At 37.0% G+C, this 21,537-nt stretch overlaps 1 protein-coding gene across 1 annotated transcript in view; it reads left to right on the top strand.

Annotated features, from left to right (window-relative positions):
- The window catches only part of ARFGEF1 (ARF guanine nucleotide exchange factor 1), a 101,730-nt gene extending 82,873 nt beyond the window's left edge, over positions 1-18,857 (top strand). Inside the window, exons 26-39 of the mRNA XM_069779471.1 lie at positions 198-349; positions 511-683; positions 1,692-1,852; positions 2,517-2,647; positions 4,171-4,300; positions 5,341-5,476; positions 5,564-5,702; positions 10,399-10,468; positions 12,828-12,957; positions 13,818-13,957; positions 14,332-14,500; positions 15,452-15,590; positions 16,531-16,648; positions 17,392-18,857. Coding sequence (XP_069635572.1) covers positions 198-349; positions 511-683; positions 1,692-1,852; positions 2,517-2,647; positions 4,171-4,300; positions 5,341-5,476; positions 5,564-5,702; positions 10,399-10,468; positions 12,828-12,957; positions 13,818-13,957; positions 14,332-14,500; positions 15,452-15,590; positions 16,531-16,648; positions 17,392-17,556 — 1,953 coding nt within the window. The 3' untranslated portion in view covers positions 17,557-18,857. The remainder of the gene's footprint in view (positions 1-197; positions 350-510; positions 684-1,691; positions 1,853-2,516; positions 2,648-4,170; positions 4,301-5,340; positions 5,477-5,563; positions 5,703-10,398; positions 10,469-12,827; positions 12,958-13,817; positions 13,958-14,331; positions 14,501-15,451; positions 15,591-16,530; positions 16,649-17,391) is intronic.
- The last annotated feature ends 2,680 nt before the right edge of the window (positions 18,858-21,537 follow it).

The following is a 21,537-nucleotide window of genomic DNA, read 5'->3' as shown; positions in this document are numbered from 1 at the left end:
AATGTAGACAGTAGCTGGATTTGGTTAGGGATTCTTGAATTGCATTAACAATAAGGTTTATGGAACTGGCTCCTGTTTAATTTTGTTAATTTTCCAGTACTGCTTAGTGCTCCGTTATCAAATGTAAAGGCAGCTTGGGCTGAATCCATAAGAATTCTGATGCAAGCTTACTATGCATTTCTATTCTATGTTATCAGGTTGGCTGCAATCCCAATGAAGATGTAGCTATTTTTGCAGTAGACTCATTAAGGCAATTATCAATGAAGTTCTTAGAAAAGGGAGAACTCGCTAATTTCCGATTCCAGAAGGACTTCCTAAGACCATTTGAACATATCATGAAGAGAAACAGGTAATAACGTACAATTAACTGAGTCGCCTGGGATCATAAGCACCAACTTTTGCAATTAGTGTTTCAGATTACTTTTGTAAAATCAGTTGCTGGAGAATGATACTATTCTAATTGATTGTGTAATACAGTTGAAACAATTATTGTTTATTATTTTATTTTAGGTCTCCTACTATTCGAGACATGGTTGTACGGTGTATTGCACAGATGGTAAATTCCCAGGCTGCTAACATTCGTTCTGGCTGGAAAAACATTTTTTCAGTATTTCATCTGGCAGCCTCAGATCAGGATGAAAGTATAGTGGAACTTGCATTCCAGACGACAGGACACATTGTCAGTGAGTATTGACGATATTCAGACATCATGAAAGTGTATGTGACTCCAGAGGCTGAGAAGCTTTGTTTAACTGTTGGCTCTACAACCTGTATAGTAAAGCCCGCTTCATGCTTTAGAACCAATGTTTTACACTTTTCAACCAATCCTCTGGGAAAAGTACTTATGAAAATAATTCAGTAAGTTTATAGTTACCTCTCTTCCTTTATGCTTTTAAAAAAAAAATTATCAGTTTGTAGCATTCTGTAGTAAAAACAAGTTGAGCCTTAGATAATTTTACTTCATGTGTACATTTTCATTTAAGTGAAGAATTTTATAATTTTTTTCCCTCAGAAAAAAAATTGTGTAGTCATTTTACTATTATGTTGTTTGCTTATCTTTTTCCTTGTTTCTGAATTGTGCTTGTCTATGGCCCTGCTTAGAAGAAAGTGCTAAGCTAGGTGGCACTATGATTTTTTTTTTTTTTTCTTCCCCCCTCCTTCCCATTCTCATCTAGATCTCAGGCTTTAAGTGCCATAAGGGATCTCTTTATTCTGTCTCAACCTCTGTAAGTTTCTAAAACTTTTTCAGCATTGATGAAGAATGTTTTTTTTCCTCAAAAGTGACTATTTTAAATCAAGGCAACAGGGCCATATTGCTGAGGAAGTCCTTCTGTAGATGCAACTCTGTGCTTTATGTAGCCCTCTTAAGCTCTAATCACATGGACTACTTATTGTTAAGCAGTAAGCCTATTGCTCTGTTCTTGCTTAACGGTTAAATTTCCCTCCTTTAGACTAGATGCTACTTTGATTTATTTTAGACACTTATTTACTGTCAAAATAGAATGCCCTCTAGCTGATTTTTTTTTTTTTGGTTGAGCATTCACTTTTCAGTTTTTATTACTACTTAAGCATTTGACAGCACCAATCAATGAACCAGTCTGTCATGACTTCTGTTACAGTCAGTTCATATTAGAATTAATAGATGTTAAAGCATGACACTTTTTTTTCTTCTGTTTACACTTTTCTCCCAGCAATTGTGTTTGAAAAACACTTCCCAGCAACCATAGATTCATTCCAGGATGCAGTAAAGTGCTTGTCTGAATTTGCCTGCAATGCAGCATTTCCAGATACCAGTATGGAAGCGATCCGCCTCATTCGCCACTGTGCAAAATATGTATCTGATAGACCTCAGGTATAGTCTGTATTAACTAAATTATAAGTGCTTTAATCAATAGTGCTTTTATAAAGAAAAAACCACTTGTGCTAACCTTACTGGCTTCCCTTCAGGTTTCAGAGATTAATGAGAAATGTACTTTATTCAGAAGCAATAGGAGTATAAAATGCCACAGGCTTTGAAAGTATCAGCAATTTATTTCTTTTCTTTTATTCCCCCTTGCCTATCCCCATCCACCCAGTTCAGCTGGTGGCTAGCTTTCCTGAGAGCTGCTAGAAATCAACGTATCTCAGGATCTGCTCTCTACTGAGAAATGTTGTGAAGAATGGATAATGGCATATGCAAAAATGCTTGATATCCTCAAAATATTATGGTAGATCCTCACTTCCAGTACTGTCTCTATAAAAAGAGAGTGACAGACTCAGACTGAACTGCAAGCAAAAACTGATGCTTGAATGTATCTTCTCATTTATTTTTTTAGTTTATTTTTCATAATATACTAAGCACTACTTTGAAAAACACTTCACCTTCTCAGTATTATTATTTTGATTGCCAGCTCCCCTGAGGTATTGGGGTGTAATACTAGTACAGCAGAGATTGTTATTTGCAGTCCAAACTGTGGTTTATTGTGAAGAATCTATAACTGTTACGACTTTGTATAACCCTGTGTTTTCTTCTAAAGGCATTCAAGGAATACACAAGTGATGATATGAACGTAGCTCCTGAAGACAGAGTATGGGTGCGAGGATGGTTCCCAATTCTATTTGAGTTGTCCTGTATCATCAATAGATGCAAATTAGATGTAAGAACCAGGTAACAATCAGTATTTGTAATTCAAATTTTAAAAGGCTTACTTTACACTTTTAAAATAGAAACAACTCTCTTAGTAAATGTAATGGTTGTAAAATGACTTATGTATGTAATTTAGGTGATATTACTGTGGGAACACCAGACTTTTTAAAACCTTTCAAATAGATGCTGGAATGTAGAAATTAAGTCTGTGTTCTTTATGTATGAAATTTTTATCTTCCATTATAATAAATAATGAAGTTATGTGGTTGTGATTGCATTATGTTAAATAGGTAAGTATTACACTTCCTTAGAGTTGAAATTCAGATAGTGCCTGTTCAGGATGAATAGCCATGAAATCACAAAGATAATTATTTAAATAATTCATTTGAAAATAAACTAAAGCTTAATTAAGTGAAAATATAGTGAGTGTTTTCTGTTTATTATAGAACCTGTAAACTATTTAAAACAGCTCAGCTCAACTTAGTCAGATGCGATGGATGCAGCTTTTAACTTTCCTAACATACAACAAGCAAGCATTATTTTAAAGTGGAAGGTCAACTATAAATGGTCAATATGCATTAAATTCCCCTATCCTTCCCCCCCTTTTTTAAATAAGGTATTACATTGGATTAATATCCAAATCTGTATTTTTCCAGTGGCAATACTGATCCTCTCTATTCATTAGTAAATATAAATGTATGATGTTTGATTCCATGATATATGCCCCTGTTACATATTCCATTTTAGTGATTTGTCATAGTTGACCGGGGTAAGCCTCGTGTCATATTTCTGGTTTTGCTCTGTTTAAAACAAATGTAAAATGCTCCATGCAATGAGTAAGTTTTGTTTTAGTGTACTCCAACAGCAAAATTCTGTTGGAATCTTTTTTTGGTTTTAATTAAAACTCATGACCCCAGTCCTGTCTGCCTTTCTGTGTCTTGCCCATCATACTAACTTTGAGGATTTTAAAACTGGTTTTATATCATGACTCATTAACTGGTTGAGGATTGCAGAAACAGTTGAAAAAGCAAAGCTGTACTCTGATTTGATGTAAAACCTGCTTATTTTCCTTGAATATAGCTTTTCCCTTATAAAGTGTATTCTGTTGCAGTTCAGATGCTAAATATGAGAGGTTGTATACAAATAATTTTAAATTTGCACATCTACACACAAGCTGTGCATCTGGACTCCCTTTATAGCTGGTGAAGATTAATACTCATTTCTAGACCTCTGTACTTCTTACCTGGAAATACTTGTTCCTTTATTTTTGTGGTCCTTTGTAAAGAAGTTATTTTCCTATTTTAATTTGAAATTACCACAGTTCCCAAAAGTATTTTCTGGCTATTGCCTGTGATTTTTAAGTACTTTTTAAAACAAGCTGATTTTCTACTTAATTTTAGTATACTAGTGTGACTGATCCACATCAGATTAATGTATAATGTTCTTAACAGTATTTGAGTTTGTTATTGCTGTTGCAGTTGGACATACATGGTCTAGTGCATGTCTTTTTGTAACTCTTAATATATATTCTTTCTTCATTTCAGGGGCTTAACAGTAATGTTTGAAATAATGAAAACATATGGCCATACTTACGAAAAACACTGGTGGCAAGATTTGTTTCGGATTGTCTTCAGGATATTTGACAATATGAAACTGCCAGAACAGCAGACTGAGGTGAAAAAAGCAGGGGAAGATAATTTACATGAGATCCATATTTACAGTAGGAAACTCTATTAGTAATATAACTTACCAAGTAATGTAAGTCAAACCCTAAAACTTGCATGGTTGACCTGTGGTTCTAGTCGCCTTACTTTATTTTATTAGCATTCTGTTAGAGGTATTGTCACTTTTCTCATTTTTTTTAAACCATGTGTATAAAAGGCCTGGTAGTTTACACTATGAACAATAGAAGAATAGCATAAAATGCAACCTATCTAGGGTTTGTAAGAAGAATTGCAACTTCTACACATGATGTCTGGAATCTGAGACATGCATAATTTCATGGCAACATGCATGCCGAATGGGTGAGGCTTGTAATCAGCAGTGAAGTCACAATTAGAAGAAATAAGTTCTGCTAGTTCAAAACTTTCTGATGACTAGGAAGAAAAAAAACAACCAAACAAAAAAACCACATAAAACAACACTGTGCTTTCACTGCACCCTTTTGACCAACCAAAGAGGTTTTGACCTGCCAAACCAGGATCAGGTACTGTCTTAACAAGGAAGTGAAACAGAAATGGGCTTACTAGTATAAGTTACGTGTAAATTATTAATATTAGAAGTTTGCTAAAAATTGTCAACTGTTTGAGAGGCTCTGTCTATTTGTAGAAAGACGTGTCTCACTTTCTAAATATTTATTCACTGGAAAATATTTAGAAGAGACACAGAAAACTTAGCTTGGCGTTAAACTATTGAGCTAGGGTTAGACATCAAGTTTAATGTCAAACTCAATATCTCATGATGGTAAGTGTTTGTCAGTCTTATAATATGGTCTCCAAGAATAGTTGTTTGTCTGTTTCTGTAGTTTTTTGAACCTGCTAGTTAGCAAAGCAAAAGTTGGGACTCCCAAGTTTTGGGGGTTTTGAGATATAGAAAGGAATTGCATGTCACTATAAGGCAATTCAGATTGAGTAAATACATATATCTGCCTGCCTGCAGGGATGTGTATCCTAAAAATGTCACCTTAAAGTTATAACTTTTTTTTCCCCTCCTAGAAAGCTGAATGGATGACAACTACTTGCAACCATGCACTTTATGCAATATGTGATGTATTCACACAGTATTTAGAAGTACTTAGTGATGTTCTTTTGGATGATATATTTGCACAGCTGTACTGGTGTGTGCAGCAAGGTAGGACTATACCAAATTATGTTAAACGATGTTAATATTTTACTGTGTCGAATGTGAATAAACAAATGCACTGTTCATCTTTTCCAGACAATGAACAACTGGCACGGTCTGGTACAAACTGTTTGGAGAATGTTGTCATCCTAAATGGTGAAAAGTTTACCCTAGAAATCTGGGATAAAACTTGTACTTGCATGCTGGATATTTTCAAAACTACAATCCCTCATGCGTAAGACAACTGTTGATATTTATACTTTGCAAAATAGTTTAGCTAGATGACTTACTGATTTCAAACTGTTAGATATCTAATTGGTGGGGTGAACAAAAAGCTGTTATGTGTGGACTAAATAGAAGCAGACTTTCTTGGAACATAATGATAAATTAGGTGCTAGATATACTACTTCTGTGTTGTAAATGATAAACTGTTAAAAACTAGAAATACCATATGGGAGATAAGAAAAAAAAAAACCCACAACCTAAAACTGTAACTTGAATCAATTTTACAATGTTGGATTTTTTGAGAAGTACCATCTGATTTTTTGGTCATGTTGTTTTTGTAATAGAAGAATGCTATTGATAGCCAGACTTCGCATTTTGTAATTACATGTGAAGCTTTTTCCATAAAATACTGCAACAGTCTTACAGATTTAAGTCTCTGTGGTTGATGGATAACTACCATCATATGTTCCTATGAATCCTAATCTTTTTATGAAAATTATCTTGCATATTTGGTAACTCTCTTTCCCTTCGTGTTATAACTCCATGTGAAGTTTCTTGGAACAAGGCTGTACTATTCTGAGTAGTATGTTGTACATATACATCATAGAGCAGAATAACAAGAAATCGTGTCCAGCATTATACCAAAGATGAGGGAGTTTTTTCCCCCTATCCTGCCAACACTGAGGTGAAACACTACTTGTTTTCAAATCTGATAGTCTTAATGTTGAACTGTTGTATGATTACTTGTCCTGTGTCTGTCAACTAGTTCATAGCATTTGCTTCTGGGTATCACCTAGTTCAGGCCTGAAGAAAATTGAAGCAAAAAGGAACCTTCTGCATGTCAGTCATTCCTTTATTTTAGAGTTATGTGTCAGCACTGTAAGAGAGCTTCATTCATGCTTAAAAGATGAGTTAATCCATCTGTCACTACCTCACCTACTTTTCTATGTGAGTCGATATGAATTAATTGCATCCAAAAAATAATACTAAAATAAAGCTGAAACATCTGGGAGCTAGCAAAATTTTTTTTTTTTGCGTTTTTGTAACTGCCAAAAATAAAATCTGAAGCCAAATCTCTGCATGTAAAACTCCAATTGAATTAGCCCTAACTTACTATGTCCTGTACTTGGAAAGGTTTTGAAGTGAATACTTACTAGCGGAACATTTGCTTTGGGTTCCACATATGATCAAAACTTAGATTTCCGGGTATTCTTATAGCTGAATATTAAAAACCCTTCTAGAGCAGCATTTTGGATATCTTCGTATTTAGACACATGCAGAATACTCTTGTTGCCTTTAGCTATATCTGATTTGAAATATGTGCATTATTCCCTTTGATGTTTATGGCACTTCTGCTTTTCAAATGGGTTATTTTTCCTATGAGGGTATCTGACTCCTTCCTTAGATTTCCATTCTTTACTTCTCATTTCCTTTTTTAATCTTCTATGCCTTCTTTGAGAACTTCATTATATTATTCCTATTTATATTTCTAGGAGGTTCCCAACTTTTGCGGGATAAAGTAAATCTTACTTGGATTTTATACATCAGTAATCCCTTGAGCATATGTAATGAGTCTCCTTTCCCATGGTGAAAGTATGCCTGCACTTTTCCAAACAATTGTTGGGTGACACAAAACTGCTGAAAACAGTCTTTTCACTTTGACCATATTTGATTAAAGCTGAAGCTTTTTAGATGGCTAAGAAAAAATTATGATAACAATATACAGGTATTCGTTTATCTTTTTAATGGAGACTTTGTACTTATTTTTTCCCTTCCCTTTCTGAGCCCTAGGAGGATACTTCTTTCTCCTTCTTTATAGCTCCTTCTTTTTTCCCTCTTTTTATGGGATCTGGTTCTTTTTCAGTGACTCTTTGTTTGGCTGGCATTTCATATTTGTATTTCTTAGTACCTCTGTTAGCCTTATTTTTGCAGTGGAGCTTTTCCTGCCCTCCCAGCCTAATTTTTTTTTTTTTTTTTTTTTTTTTTTTGACAACACATGTTTAGTACCCAGCTTGTTGTGGAGGCTGCCCCAGTACTTAGAGGGGAAGGCAAATGCTCCTTTTACCTTTGTTTTCCCATGTCTGGAAGTAACACGACAGTTAACATTGAAATGAAGACAGAGACAAATTGCACAGTGGTATATATGAAAGTTTTATGGGCAAGTGCTTTATTGCTAATTGTCTTGAAATAGTCAGATGTTATGAATCTCTGGAGTGTAAAGTATCTTCTGGCAGAGGTTTTTATTAATCCAGTCAGGTAGGATTACATCTGTTGGTTTTTTTAGCATTCATGTAAAACATCTTTCAGGTATTGTATAACTTCTTCAATTTAAGAATTGCAGCACTGGCTGCAGGAATTCTTAGTTCCAAGACTAGCCTCTGCTGGTTCTTGGCAAGTTACCTTTTTGCAAAGAGAGATGATCATATTATTTCCTTGTTTGGAAAACTTAGTACTGGAGTATTTACTCAGCTACCAATTTCAGCATTTACTAGAAAAGCCCAAACTGTACTGCCAAGCTTCCAGAAAATCATTGAGGTGTTGATAGCTGAAGATACTAACACAGAATCACACAGAATGGCTGAGGTTGGAAGGGGCTCTGGAGGTTGTCTGGTCCAACCCTCCTGCTCAAGCAGGACCACCCAGAGCACTTTCCCCAGGACCATGTCCTGGCTTTTGAGTATCTCCAAGGATGGAGATTCCACAACCTCTCTGGGCAACCTGTGCCAGTGCTCAGTTATCCTCACAGGAAAAAAGTGTTTTCTGATGTTCAGAGGGAAACTCCTGTATTTCAGTTTGTGCCTGTTGCCTCTGGTGCTGTCACTGGGCACCACTGGAAAGAGCCGGCTCCATCTTCTTCATTCCCTCCCATTCAGTATTTATATACATTGATGAGATCCCCCCTGAGCCTTCTCTTCTCCTGGCTGAACAGTCCCACCTCCCTCAGCCTTTCCTCATAGGAGAGATGCTCCAGTCCCTTAATCATCTTTGTGGCCTTTTGCTAGAGTCTCTCCAGTACGTCCATGCCTCTCTTGTACTGGAGAGCCCAGAACTGGACACAGTGCTGACTAGAGGGGCAGGATCACGTCCCTCCACCTGCTGGCAACTCTCCTAATGCAGCCCAGGATACCATTTGCTTTCTTTGCACCAAGGGCACATTACTTACTCATGTCCACTCATGTGGCCACCAGGACCCCCAGGGTCTTCTCTGCCGAGCTGCTTTCCAGCTGGGTGGCCCACAGTGTGTGCTGGTGCCTGGGGTGGCTCCTCTGGAGGTGAAGAACTGTGCACTTCTCCTTGCTGAACAGGATGAGGTTCCCATCAGCCCATTTCTCCAGCCTGTCGAGATCCCTCTGGGTGGCAGCCTGACCCTCTGGTGTATCAGCCACTCCTCACAGTTTTGTGTCATCTGCAGACTTGCTGAGGTTCCACTCTGCCCCATCATCCAGATCATTAATGAAGATGTTGAACAGAATTGGACCTGGTGTTGACCCCTGGGGTACACCACTAGCTGGTGGCCTCCAACTAGACTTTATGTCCCTGATCACCACCCTCTTGGCTCAGCTGTTCAGCCAGTTTTCAATCCACCTCACTGTTTGCTCATCCAGCCCACATTCATTACCTCATTTTAATAGTTTCTTTGAGTCTCCTTTTTATTTAATTTCTATTCTGTTTATAATTTTTTTTAACTGAAATTTTCTGAAGCATCATGAGAGCAAGTATTGGCTTGCCGGTGCTTGCCATCTTATCCTGGGGAAATTCAAGAGTTAGAATTGGTTCCTTGCAGAAATTACGATGATCTGTCCTCTACTGGCTCATAATGGCTCATTATTCCAATACCTCCTTTGGCAGATGGAATTTTATAAGACTTTATAGCCCCAAATAAATGACAGTGTATTTAACAACCTCTAATCCAGAATAATCTGTAATATGTGTCCTAGTAGCTTTCAAGAATCAACTCAGTTCTCTGCTCTACTTTATTTGTTGTCTCATTACATGCCTCAAGATTTTATCTTTTCTTGTCTTTTGAGTTATACAGTCTTTAGTTGTATGGAGGTCAGTGATATGTTAATTTAGGATCCTTAACACAATGGGAAAGATCTCACTTAGGATACGCAGACACAAATGTCCATCAAGCATAAGCATTGCCTCGCGTAGATTGAGGCTAAATAGTTTGAGATCTTAACAATGACAAATAAGTTCAATCTTACTTTGTAGCAATAGATTTGTTAGAACAAGAGATGATGGGACCACTTAGGTTATTTAATCCAATTTCCCTCAATTCTTGGCAGGCACAGACAGCCTCAGTAAGTTACAGTTAATGTAGAAATTTTTTTGTGCTTAAGGCGAAGATCCTTGAGATGGCAACATGCTATAGGAAAACAGCAGGGAAGAGATCAGAAGTATTGTCAGTGACATGGTACTTCCTAACAACAATGACTCCTAAGTGGAAGTGTTGAATCCTAAGTGAAAATAGAACCACAATGCTGGAACATATCCCAAACAGAGAACGCAAAACATCTCTAGACATTCATGCTCATTTGTCCTGAGGTAGATTCATTCCTTATTCCACGTAAAGCTTAAGGCAGTGTGAGAGAACAAGGCCCACTAATGGCACTAGAGCACTGCCTAAAGCCAAATCCAGTATTTCTGAGAAAATTTAATCATTTCAAACTTAATAAATTTGGTGCTGGTTTTGTATTTTCAAGGCTGCTGACTTGGCGACCAGTCAGTGGAGAGTTTGGCTCTGGATCTCCTTCTGATACAAAAGAAAAACTGGTAAGCTGCTGAAATAAAAAATATTTTAAAAGCTTGCAAGCGTTCGGTACAAATGTGTTGTGATGTAGAATAAGTGAAAAGTAAACTTAGTTTAAACCCATTTTTCAATTTTGGTTTACTTGAAAAAGTTTTTTCCAGTTAAAGTGCTATTTAATCCTTAAAAATGGCAAGGAATTAATTGAGAAAGAAAAGTATGTATTTGTTTGCAGCAAAGTTAGCTTCCAGAAGTTGGCTGTAGGTTGTTATCTGTGTATATTTTAGGTAATGTCTTACATCTGGTAGGTCTCTATAATACTGTATTTAGCGTTTGAGTTGTTTTCTGGTTTGGGGCATGGTTTTTCTTATATTTTGCTCAATATTCTCTTTGATACATTGGCATGACGAGAAAATGCTGGAGGTGGAAAGATGGCCAGTTAGATAGACTGTTGGGGTTTTTTTTCCCTTCAAATTTTCTCTGGTAATAAGGACTTAAACATCAGTGTTTAATATAGAAAATACGTATAACCATCAGATTTCTTAGCACTGATTGAATCAACTGATGTAAAATTTGGATTTGCCTCCAAGTGGCAGCCCTGTAGATACTTAACTGCTGATGAGAATTAGTTTAGCTTTTGGACATTCTCACAAGATTGCTGCATGAAGTTCTTTATAGATTAATGAAACATTTGATAAAAAATTTTCAAGGATATGGTTCCAAATGAGTTCTACTAAGAGAGACCAACTCCCTCCATTTATCTTTATGGACCGTTAACATAATTTACTTACAACAGAGTGTAAATGTTTGTGATAGCCAGTTCTCATTATACAGGTATTTTACATCCGTGTGACTGAACGTGCTTGCTCTATCTTGACTCATTTGTAGTGGTTTGATGTATAAAACGTTTGATCTAAACGTTGGCTATGTTTTTGATCCATTTATGTTAAATATAATAGCATGCAAAAATGGCAAATACATTAAATGTCTTATGAATAAATTGAAAGGTCTTTTCTCTTTGAAACAGCTTAAAATGAATGTTTTCAAAAATCTTTTTTGTCTTCAGTGTAGAAAGACATTTTAAAACTTCAAAATTAACAGAATTTGTATAATAAGTAGTGTTAAAGGAGATATATTTTGGATCCTTTCTTTTGGTAGGATAGAATTTTTGCAGGCTTTAGATATTTCCATCTAATTTTTCTTCAGGTAGTTCAAATATAAGGAAGCATTCTACTCTCTATATACATAATATCTATTAAAGTATATTTATACTTAATAGAGATTAAAACCTTCGTTATTTACTGGTATGAGAAGTTGATATGTTCTTTGTAGGAGCTGTATGTGTAGATTTAAATCTTGCTAACACCACAATACAGGGAATTAATGTGTAGTCTCCAGTGGTACTTAGGGAACAAATGCCAATAGAAATGCTGGATTGCTGAAAGGGACAGTAATCGCTATATATAACTGCTTTGCAGTTAATGATAACATATTTTGTTATTAATTACATTTCCCTCTTTCAATGAATGCTTTCTGAAATGAAAGCAATAGGTATTACCATTGATTTTAATACTTTACATTCAACTGATCAAGAAGGAAGATATTTGTTAAAAAATAAAACAAAACAAACCCCCAACAATTCATCTTCCAGAGTCATTGAGTTCTAGCTCTCAAGATAACGCAATACAACATGGAGAATCAGAACACATTGCAGTAGTCTGCTGAAGCAGCTCTCTGGCAAAAGGATTTTAAATTAGTGCATTTTCTTGATACGCATATATTCTCCTCCTCCATCATTTTACTGTGGTAAATTCCTGTAGCACCTACAAACATGTATATAATTCAGAACAGTCAAGGGAGTGAAGGCAAGTAAAGGTTAAAGTTTGATGATACCTCGTATTGTTTGGACTTGTCATTTAAGAGCTGTGTGTTCACATTTTCACCCGTTATAAAAGGAATACAAATTCTCACAGAAGCTATTAGAGGTTTTTCTTGTACATCAAGGTGGGTACTGCATTTCCCAGTATTGGAACCTTGCAGCAAACCTCATACACTTAATCTGGTAAAAGTCAAACTAACTGTTGGCTGACATACTAAACGCTTGGATGGCATACAAAAAACCTATGTGCAAAATACTACTCATTGACTTTGCTGTGTAATTAAATATTTGTTGCTTGTTAATTATTCAATTCTTTTTTAGTAGGTCATCTTTTTAGTACATCTTTCTTGAATGCTGATATCAAATATGAAGTGAATGAAAAAGTGCAGTGTTGAAACAGCAAACGTCTTAAGCTATGAAGAGCACAACGCTATTGACAATTAGCTTGCAGAAGTTTTCTGTCATTTCATTTTTTAATTTTTTTTTTTTTTTTGCTTTCTTTTCAGGATACAATCTCACAGAAGTCTGTAGATATTCATGATTCTATTCAGCCTAGATCTTCAGATGGACGTCCATATCAACCCAGCGCAGGGTCCACAGTAGTTGAAGAAATGAGTAAAACCAGGCCAACAGCAAGTGCGTGTTTTGTAGTGATTTGGCATTTTATATCTGTTAAGAGTATTATTTAGCAGATATTTGATATCTTTGGTTATAGCACCAGCTATAACTTTAAAAACATGATGTGAAGAAAATTACATTGGTTAAATTTTTGTCTTTGTGTAGTATGACGGGGTTCTGTTGGACTCTTGTGGGTCCACATTTTTGACATGTGCTTTAAAAATCTAGAGTTCAGCTGCTAACTTGCAGGCTTTTTACCCAAAGCAAAATATTAAAAATAGTACTCTCCTTATAATGCTATGTAAATGAGTAATATTTTTTTTCTTAAGAGCGAAGTTCTTTTGTGCAGAATGCAACTGAAGCAATAGCTGAAAAAAAAAAAAAGGTGTATTTAGACTGATTTGAAGAGAGTATACCAAACCCTTAGGATACTTGTGCAGAGTTACATCTTGGTGCTTAAAATGCTCATGCCTGGTGGTATTAGTACTTGCCACAAGTACAAACAAGGATCAGTGATATCGGTGCTATCCTGAGCCTTCTTTGCCTGTGGACAGTCTCAGCCTCTGGTTCTTGCAATTGCACTGATGCACACAACAAGGTCACTAATTTTGGTGATTTTTAGGTAACATTGAATATTTGTCCAATATATGGCAGGCAACTTTAAAGTTATGAAATTTTTTTTTAAAACCTGGCTATTGTTAACATCGTGATCGGTCGTGGTTTTAGAAGAGTAATTCAGATGGGTGTATTCCAGGTTTGATTTATGAATGTGCTTGAAGTTCAGCTGTTCTTCAACTTAACTCCAAAATAGCTCAAAAAAGAAAAAAGTATTGCAGTTCTTTGGTTAACAAGCAATTTTCTTTTTCTTTCCTTTAAAGAATTTCCAGAGCAGAAGTTATTTGCTGCTCTTTTGATCAAATGCGTTGTACAACTGGAACTCATTCAGACTATCGACAATATTGTGTTCTTCCCAGCAACTAGCAAAAAAGAGGATGCAGAGAATCTAGCAGCAGCACAAGTAAGTAGAACGATAGGTATCTCTCTTTTTAACAGCTTTTTCTCTAGTAGATAAAGTTTCATAAACTCCTGTAACATCTTCTAATTTACAGTTTTTAGAAGCACTTGAGAACTTCCAGCAGACTGTTGAGATCTTCTACATCTTGCATTAAATTGCATTTGCTGTGCTGGGGCAGCACACTGTGAAGATTAAGACATGTATTGTTCAAAGGGATTTATGTAACTGGGATGTGGATAGAACCTTTAACACAGTTTTAAGTTCAAATACAAGTGCAGATGAAAACAGGGTAGGACTGAGTTATCACAGGAGCTTTCTGAAGACAATTGTGAATTTTTATTTGAAATCTCTTTTCTTTTTTTCTTTTATTTTAATAGAGAGATGCAGTAGAGTTCGATGTCCATGTGGATACACAAGATCAAGGGATGTATCGTTTTCTAACATCACAGCAGCTTTTCAAACTTCTCGACTGTCTGCTGGAATCTCACAGGTTTGCTAAAGCATTTAATTCAAACAATGAACAAAGAACTGCTCTCTGGAAAGCAGGTGAGTCAGTCACCTTGGAGAAGTATTTTGTGAGAGTGTGTTACTGTGCTCTGAATTGACCCCAAAATAGGTCAAAAGTATTTTGATGCTGAATGTAAAATTGACTGTCAGGCTGTAACTTTATAACCCTAGAATCCCTAATGGGAGGAGACCTCATCTGTGCAGGTGCAAATATCTTTTCAATTTCCTAAAACTTAAGGTTTCACTGGGTTATGGCTGCCAAGCTGATCCTGGGCCGTAGGTGTGAGTCCCATGCTTGGAAGCTGCAGGCACAAAACCCCAAAACTTGTTAGGGGGGTTGTTTTACCTACCAGTGTATAAGTGAAATATCTGTCATTTTCTGAGACAGATGGAAAATGGACTCTGTAGCATTTTGTTTAATCTATTCTTTGCACAAAGGTTAGCTACACTAGTATTTTTAATGGTGAATGCATACTGTGAATACGCAGCAAGCTGTTTGGTACATTGATGTATGCATACACAGAACCGCTTCAGCTTGAGTGAGGTGGTATTAATATTTTGGGTATGCTTTTTGCTAGTATGGACCTCCACTAGCAAACTGAGTTTAATTATACAGTAACAGCTTTGGAAACAGTAGCATTGTAGACATTTTTATCAAAAACAAGCAATAAAACAGTATGCACTATAAATATATATGATTGAGACCAACTGGTCCGTTGTTCAGGTGGTTGGAATGCACTTTTATTATACACCCAGGTTTCACATCTACTTGGAAGCTTATATAAAAATGGGCACCAAACACAATTACAATGTATATATACATAGGTTAATTTTTAGCAGTACTCCGTTGTACTAAATGTTGTGAGAAATTAATTACATAAGGTGGTTCTTCTGTCTATGTGCAGAAGATGCTTAGAGGCGAAGTGGGAGACTGTAAGGAAAAATGTCAGATGAAACAAAAATGTAAGTGGATGCTTGGAATTTCTCTAGGTTTCAAAGGCAAATCAAAGCCTAATCTTCTGAAACAGGAGACTAGTAGTCTTGCCTGTGGGTTGCGCATTCTGTTCCGTATGTACATGGATGAAAGCCGTACCAGTGCATGGGAGGAAGTCCAGCAAAGACTACTAAAGTAAGGTCCATGTAGCTGAACCTGTTGATGTTATTTCTCATGTTAAAGAATGTTTATTTTTATTTAAAAGGATAGACCTCCTTTTGTAGTAAACTTCCTAGAGCTAACACAGTATGGTGGTGGTCACAGCTAATATTAAGGGTTTTTATGTTGTCAGGAGAGTGCTGTACCTCCAGCTACTAACGCTGCCTCTGCTTTTTGTTCTTATTATGTGATTTGCAGGAGAGAACAAAGGTTTTGTCACCTTTTTTTTGTAGCGTGTGGGTAGGTGGGGGATTGTTATAGCTCCTCTTTAAAAAGAAAAGCAACTATCACCTAAACCCTGCTTTGTTCTTGCAGTAACCTCAGATAGTTCAGGGAACAGATGCTGTTTGTTCTCATCTGCAGAAATGAGCACTGGGCTTGAGGAGCCTATGGGCATACAGAAGCTTTTGGCTTTTTGGTTATTCATTACTGTGAATACTAAGGTTCACCTGAATGGTTTGTAGTTTACAAAGTCGTTCAAACAAGTGTTGGAATAGCAGAGGGCTTAAAACCGTGGTAGTAATGCAGTGAAAGTATTTTAAGGTTTATATACCAGGGACCAGAGCTGAAAACTACCTGGTTACATCAGCATGAGATTAATTTTTAAAGTCTACATATCATTTTGTCACATGCATTTTAATACCTTTCAAAGAGCAGTTGATACACATTAAATATAGCACAAACAGCACAATCATGTTTTGTCAGCATATTTAATACTGAAGTCCTAGGACTTTGGTTTTGAGTTGAACAAAATCACTGCGTGCTGTTACTAATCAGGCTTACAGTAGCTTTCGTGAAACGATGCTGTTCTGCACCAGGGCTCTACATCGGTATAGTTGCAGAGTCAAAGCTCCCTCTTTGCAGTAAAGCTCAAAATAAAATGTTAGTTACTAGGTTTTGTGTCTTTTCTCTCTAGTGTCTGCAGTGAGGCTCTGAGTTACTTCCTCACTCTTACTTCAGAAAGTCATCGGGAAGCCTGGACTAATCTATTACTCTTATTTTTGACTAAAGTCCTGAAGATAAGTGATGAAAGGGTAAGTGACTGTTTGGAATGGTATTTAAGACAACATCTACAGGTAAGAAGTAGTTCCAGACCAGTTCTTCACGCAGTTATATATTTGACTTGCAAAGCTCCTACTGCGCTGTAGACGCTCTTTGTTGAGGGAATATACATTGAAACTGCACTTGACAGATACAGACAGTAGTAATGCAGAGTGAGGGTGCAGTGAGTGATAAAATAAAATGTGTCTGAGAAAATCTAAAAGATGATAAAATCCTTCAGAAGTGTGTGGCAAGTTGCTTTTACCCCTCTCCTGCTGAGGAAAAGGATTAGCAGCTGATTATTTTATTTAAAGAAATAACTCCTGTTTATTCTTCCAGTGCTACATGTACATCACCTTGACCTTCTCCAAAGCAATTCTGCAGTACATAAATCCATATTTAGATGTCCCTCTATTTCTCACTAACCTTGGCTGAAGTAATAAGTTGAAAGGGGCCAACTACAACAAAAAACTTAACTGATAATAGAAAAATTCTTCCTCTTGAAGAATAAGCATTAGCAAGGAGTTGTGTATAGTTAGTGAGCATCTGTCAGAGTACATCACAGCTGTCTTAGCCTTATTCTAGCACTGCTGGCTTCAGTTATAAAGATGTTTCTGCTGTCACTTTGTGGGTTTTTCACCTCGACTTGGGAGACTATTTAAAATTCTTCACTTGCAACACACTTTCTGAGGTGTATTGATGCATAATAGAATAATTTCTTCTGTTTTCTCCTCAGTTCAAGGCTCATGCCTCATTCTACTATCCTCTGTTGTGTGAAATTATGCAGTTTGACCTTATTCCTGAGCTTAGAGCTGTTCTACGAAGGTTTTTCCTGCGGATTGGTGTGGTTTTCCAAATATCCCAACCACCAGAACAAGAGTCTGGAATAAGCAAGCAGTAACAGATAGTGACTGACTGAGTATTGCTCCGTTTAAAAGTTTATATTCCTCAGCTAAATAAAAGGACCAGGTAGCTGAGCCATTCTGTCTGGATATCCATAAAAATGGTTTCTCTGTATGGCAATGTGTATCCAAGGGTTAACGGTACTGATGCTTACAACTGTAATTAAGGCTTGCAACACTCCAGTCCCTTTATTTCCTGATGGATTATCTCTATCAGTTTCTCTTACCTGGCTCATGCTGAGCACCGAGCCAGTTTTTAGCACAGTCCTCTTGTCAGCATGGGCTGCAATATCCTTTACTGTCCTAGACAGCAGTGTAGCAACAGATGTTTATGGCGGGTGTGAAAGTAAAATGTACCCAAAGAACTATATATGTAAAGGTTTGAGCTTCTGCAAGAAGTACAACTCAGGAGAGCTGTATTTTGAAGGATAAAATGTTTATAGTGAAAAGAAAATGGAGATTATTGTTCATGGTAAAAGATATTTAGCAACTATGTCTGATATTCTAAGATTTTTGCACACTCAGGCTGTCTGAGACATTGGTAATCATCCTTCTGTGAAAAATGTACAGAGATGCAGGTCTGTAATATAAACTCTTTAACACTATACAGTTCTTCCTGAATTGTTTTATTTCTGTATTATTGATTTGCTGAAAACCCGTAACACTTCATTGTTTACCAAATGCACTAGAAGTTTGGGGTTATTTTGTGGGGTTGTGATTTCTTTTTTTTTCTTTTTTTTTCTTTTTCTTTTTTTTTTCTTTTTTTTTTTTTTTTTTGGTTTCGTTGTAGCCCAGAAGTTAGTGTTGCTGGCTTTTGTCAAGAACAGAGGTAGAAATATGACTGACATAACTACCTGTAATATACTTGTTTTAGGGCTTTTAAATATAACGAGCCATTGAAATGATGATCCTTCAAGGACTGGAACTTGAATCACTGCAAACAAGTCTAGGTTGTGTCTGCTGTCAGATGTTTTTTGTTTGATGTAGATTTCACTCTTATGTACAGAATTTAATGTTGAATATATTCAAGTAACAAATCTGGCATGGTTTGGGGATGGTTAAATTTATTGGAAATGTATTCATACTGTGAATTGTGCTCTGATGGTTAAACGAAGATTGTCAAGCATTCTGTATTACAATGGATGTAGAAATTTTTTTCAGATGGACAAAATGTATATGGTACAGATATGTAAAGTTTTCTATGTAAAAAAAATTCTGTACAACTTTCTGTACAATATTTGGTTCTCATCTGGCATATTCTAATCAGGTTATAGGTCAATAAAGTTTTTGAACTCTTTCATCAGTGCAATCAAAACCAGTCTAATCCACAGCTACTTGTTTTACAGTTTCCTTTGCCTCTCATGCTCTTGTTTCAAAGGAACAAACTCCAGCCCTCCGGGGGCAGAAAGGTGGGTGTCCTTTGGTTGACTAGGATGTGTCTTCTCACTGTTAGGCAAATACAGGGTGAAAAAGAATGGTAAGTTTAAAAAAAAACAAACACCATACAACAAAAAAGGAAGATTAAAAGCGCTTGTAGGTGGACTAGTCAAATGAACCCTGTAGTGCTGCATGGATAGAAACTCAAATACTGCGTTTTGCTTTCTGGGGATTAAAATATTAACACGAAACAGACTATGGAATAAGGGTGGATGGGAGCGGAAAGGCTGGGATTACAGTTCATCTGACTGCTGACTCAGAATACGGCAGCCAGCTAAGCCTTGTCGGCGTCTTTGATTTTGTAAGTAAAAGCAGGATTGGATGGTTCTCCAGTGTGTTCTCACAAAACGCATGACTAGCAAAGGAGAGAAGCATGAAGGCTGAGAAAGTGGATGAGGGAGCCTGATCTCACAGGGGAATAAGCCTGTGGCTCTTGGCAGCAGGCTCCAAAAATAAGCGTAAGCAGTTCAATGAGATAGCTGTGGAAAAACCAGTGAAGGGAATTAAAAGGCATGACCTTTGACTAGGAGTTTTCTGATAATGTTAATTGGGGTGGAGCAAAACCAAATTGCATTTATCAAAGTCAGAAGGGGGAGAAATGACGTTAATTTAATTAATTGTAATTGTCCAGCCTTTCTTCTTGGGCTGTATTTTATTTTTTCAGTTTGTTGTGTAATGTTTAAATCTTAAACAACTGTACTAGGCCAGACCTGAGGTCAGTCTTGTCTGTTTTGACAGTGATCAGTAATAATTCTTAGAGTAAGTATAATGTGTCCCATTCCTAGTGATGTCATACTCTCCCCCATGCCTGCGGCAAACGGTATTCTTGGTACTGTTGTCAAGGTGTTCCCCACACTGTTGCCTGGAGCACTGTTTTAACAACTGTTTATGTATTTGTTATCCATGTGTCTGCCTAATTCTGTTTTAAATGTCTGTGTAGTTTGGGTGGTTGGGGTTTTTTGTTTTAAACCTTACTGCTTCATTGTTCTGTTGTGTACTCCTATTTTGTAATGATTTTTTTTTTTACAGCATGACCTTCTCATGCCTTACTTTTATTTACTGCTTATGTGCAAAAGGCCTAATAGCTGTTTAGTCTTGGCTCATTGGAAACTGAACTCCTGTATCATCATTACTCTTTTTGGTACCTCTCTTTAGTTCTTGCAATGCCAGAACTGCACTAGCTGTATTCTGGGTATTATGTTCAACTTGCAGTTCTTTTTTTAATTTAAAAAAAAATTAAAAAAACCTGAGGGAAGGCAGGCAGAAACACCCTGCCTCCAACTGAGCTTTGGATGTGCAGAGAAAGCTGAAGGAAAGATGTGAAGGACTAAGAGTATCCTGAATAGCAGCCTGGATGCCAAAGGGAGGGTAGCTGTAAGGCAGAGTGTAATTCACTGTGCTAAATGCTGTTGAGCAGTGAGGTTAAAATAAGTTCAGTGGTTTCAGGTCACTGCAGAGGTGAAGGAAGCAACATAAAGGGGGGGACTGTGCCATGTCGGAGACTTGAACTGGAGGAAACGAGTGCGTCTGTGATGGTCAGTGACATTTACAAAAATTCCTGCAGTTAAATGAAGCTGGCTTTTTAGGATAACACTTAACTTTATGCTTCTGTCAGGGAGTGAAACTTTGGTTAAAGTTCAGGCAATAAAGACAAACTAGTTTATGTAGGCCACTAGATGAAGAAGAAAAGACAAGTTCTGTGTCTAGCTTGGGGTTAGCACAGTGATGGATCACAAAGTTCAACTTGTGAAGCAGCTGAAAAGAGCCACCAGGCATCAAAAACAAGGGACAGGCTGGCAGGTGACAAATGGAAGAGAAGTACGAAATACCAAAGGTGGGCTTCAGCATGAGAGGCTCAGTGGCAGGGTGATAACTGTTATAAAACATTTTCACCTTAGCTGCTTAAAAGTATTTTGGGATTCCTGCCTCTGGGCAATTCAGAATCAAACAGCCATGAAGCTGATTGATAACACATGCTGTAGCCTAGGTCCTGGATTACACTAAGATCCCTGCATTACTTAACTGGCCAGTGCTGTCATACCCAAAGTGATGAACATGATGAGCCAGAAACTCATGGTAAGAATTAGCCTGAATGGGCACTTCCTCTCTGGGAAGGAACACACTAAAGCCCTGACAAAGCCAGGCACAACACAATGTTGAAGTACATCTCTCAGCAAGCATCTCTTGCCTGCCATCATCACAGAACCGCCATGGCCTTCAAGCAGGTAGATGGAAGATTTAAGGCAGCAGCAGTTGAGTAAAAATAAATTTTTACAAATTGTTTTGGTTTCATTATTTGGGTTTTTTTTTGTTTTTCCCTGCTGGTCAAGCTTTGGCCTCTGGGTGGGAATTCCTAACCAAGAGGAAAATCACAGCCTTACCCTTGTTTCACCTTGGTGTTTCGGTTCACTGCTAAAGCAACTTTACTCAGCAACTTTTCCATGTGTTTTTCCTGCTTCTTTGAAGACAGCTTTAAGGTTCCAGTTTGTTCATGAGTAAACATAAGCTGAAGCAAATGATAAATTAAGAAAATTGAAGTCTGC

Source organism: Haliaeetus albicilla, chromosome 3 (genome assembly GCF_947461875.1).
Source record: "Haliaeetus albicilla chromosome 3, bHalAlb1.1, whole genome shotgun sequence".
NCBI classification, from domain to species: Eukaryota; Metazoa; Chordata; class Aves; order Accipitriformes; family Accipitridae; genus Haliaeetus; species Haliaeetus albicilla.
Note: the sequence above shows the minus strand (reverse complement) of the source record. Positions and strands in the feature narration are given on the sequence as shown.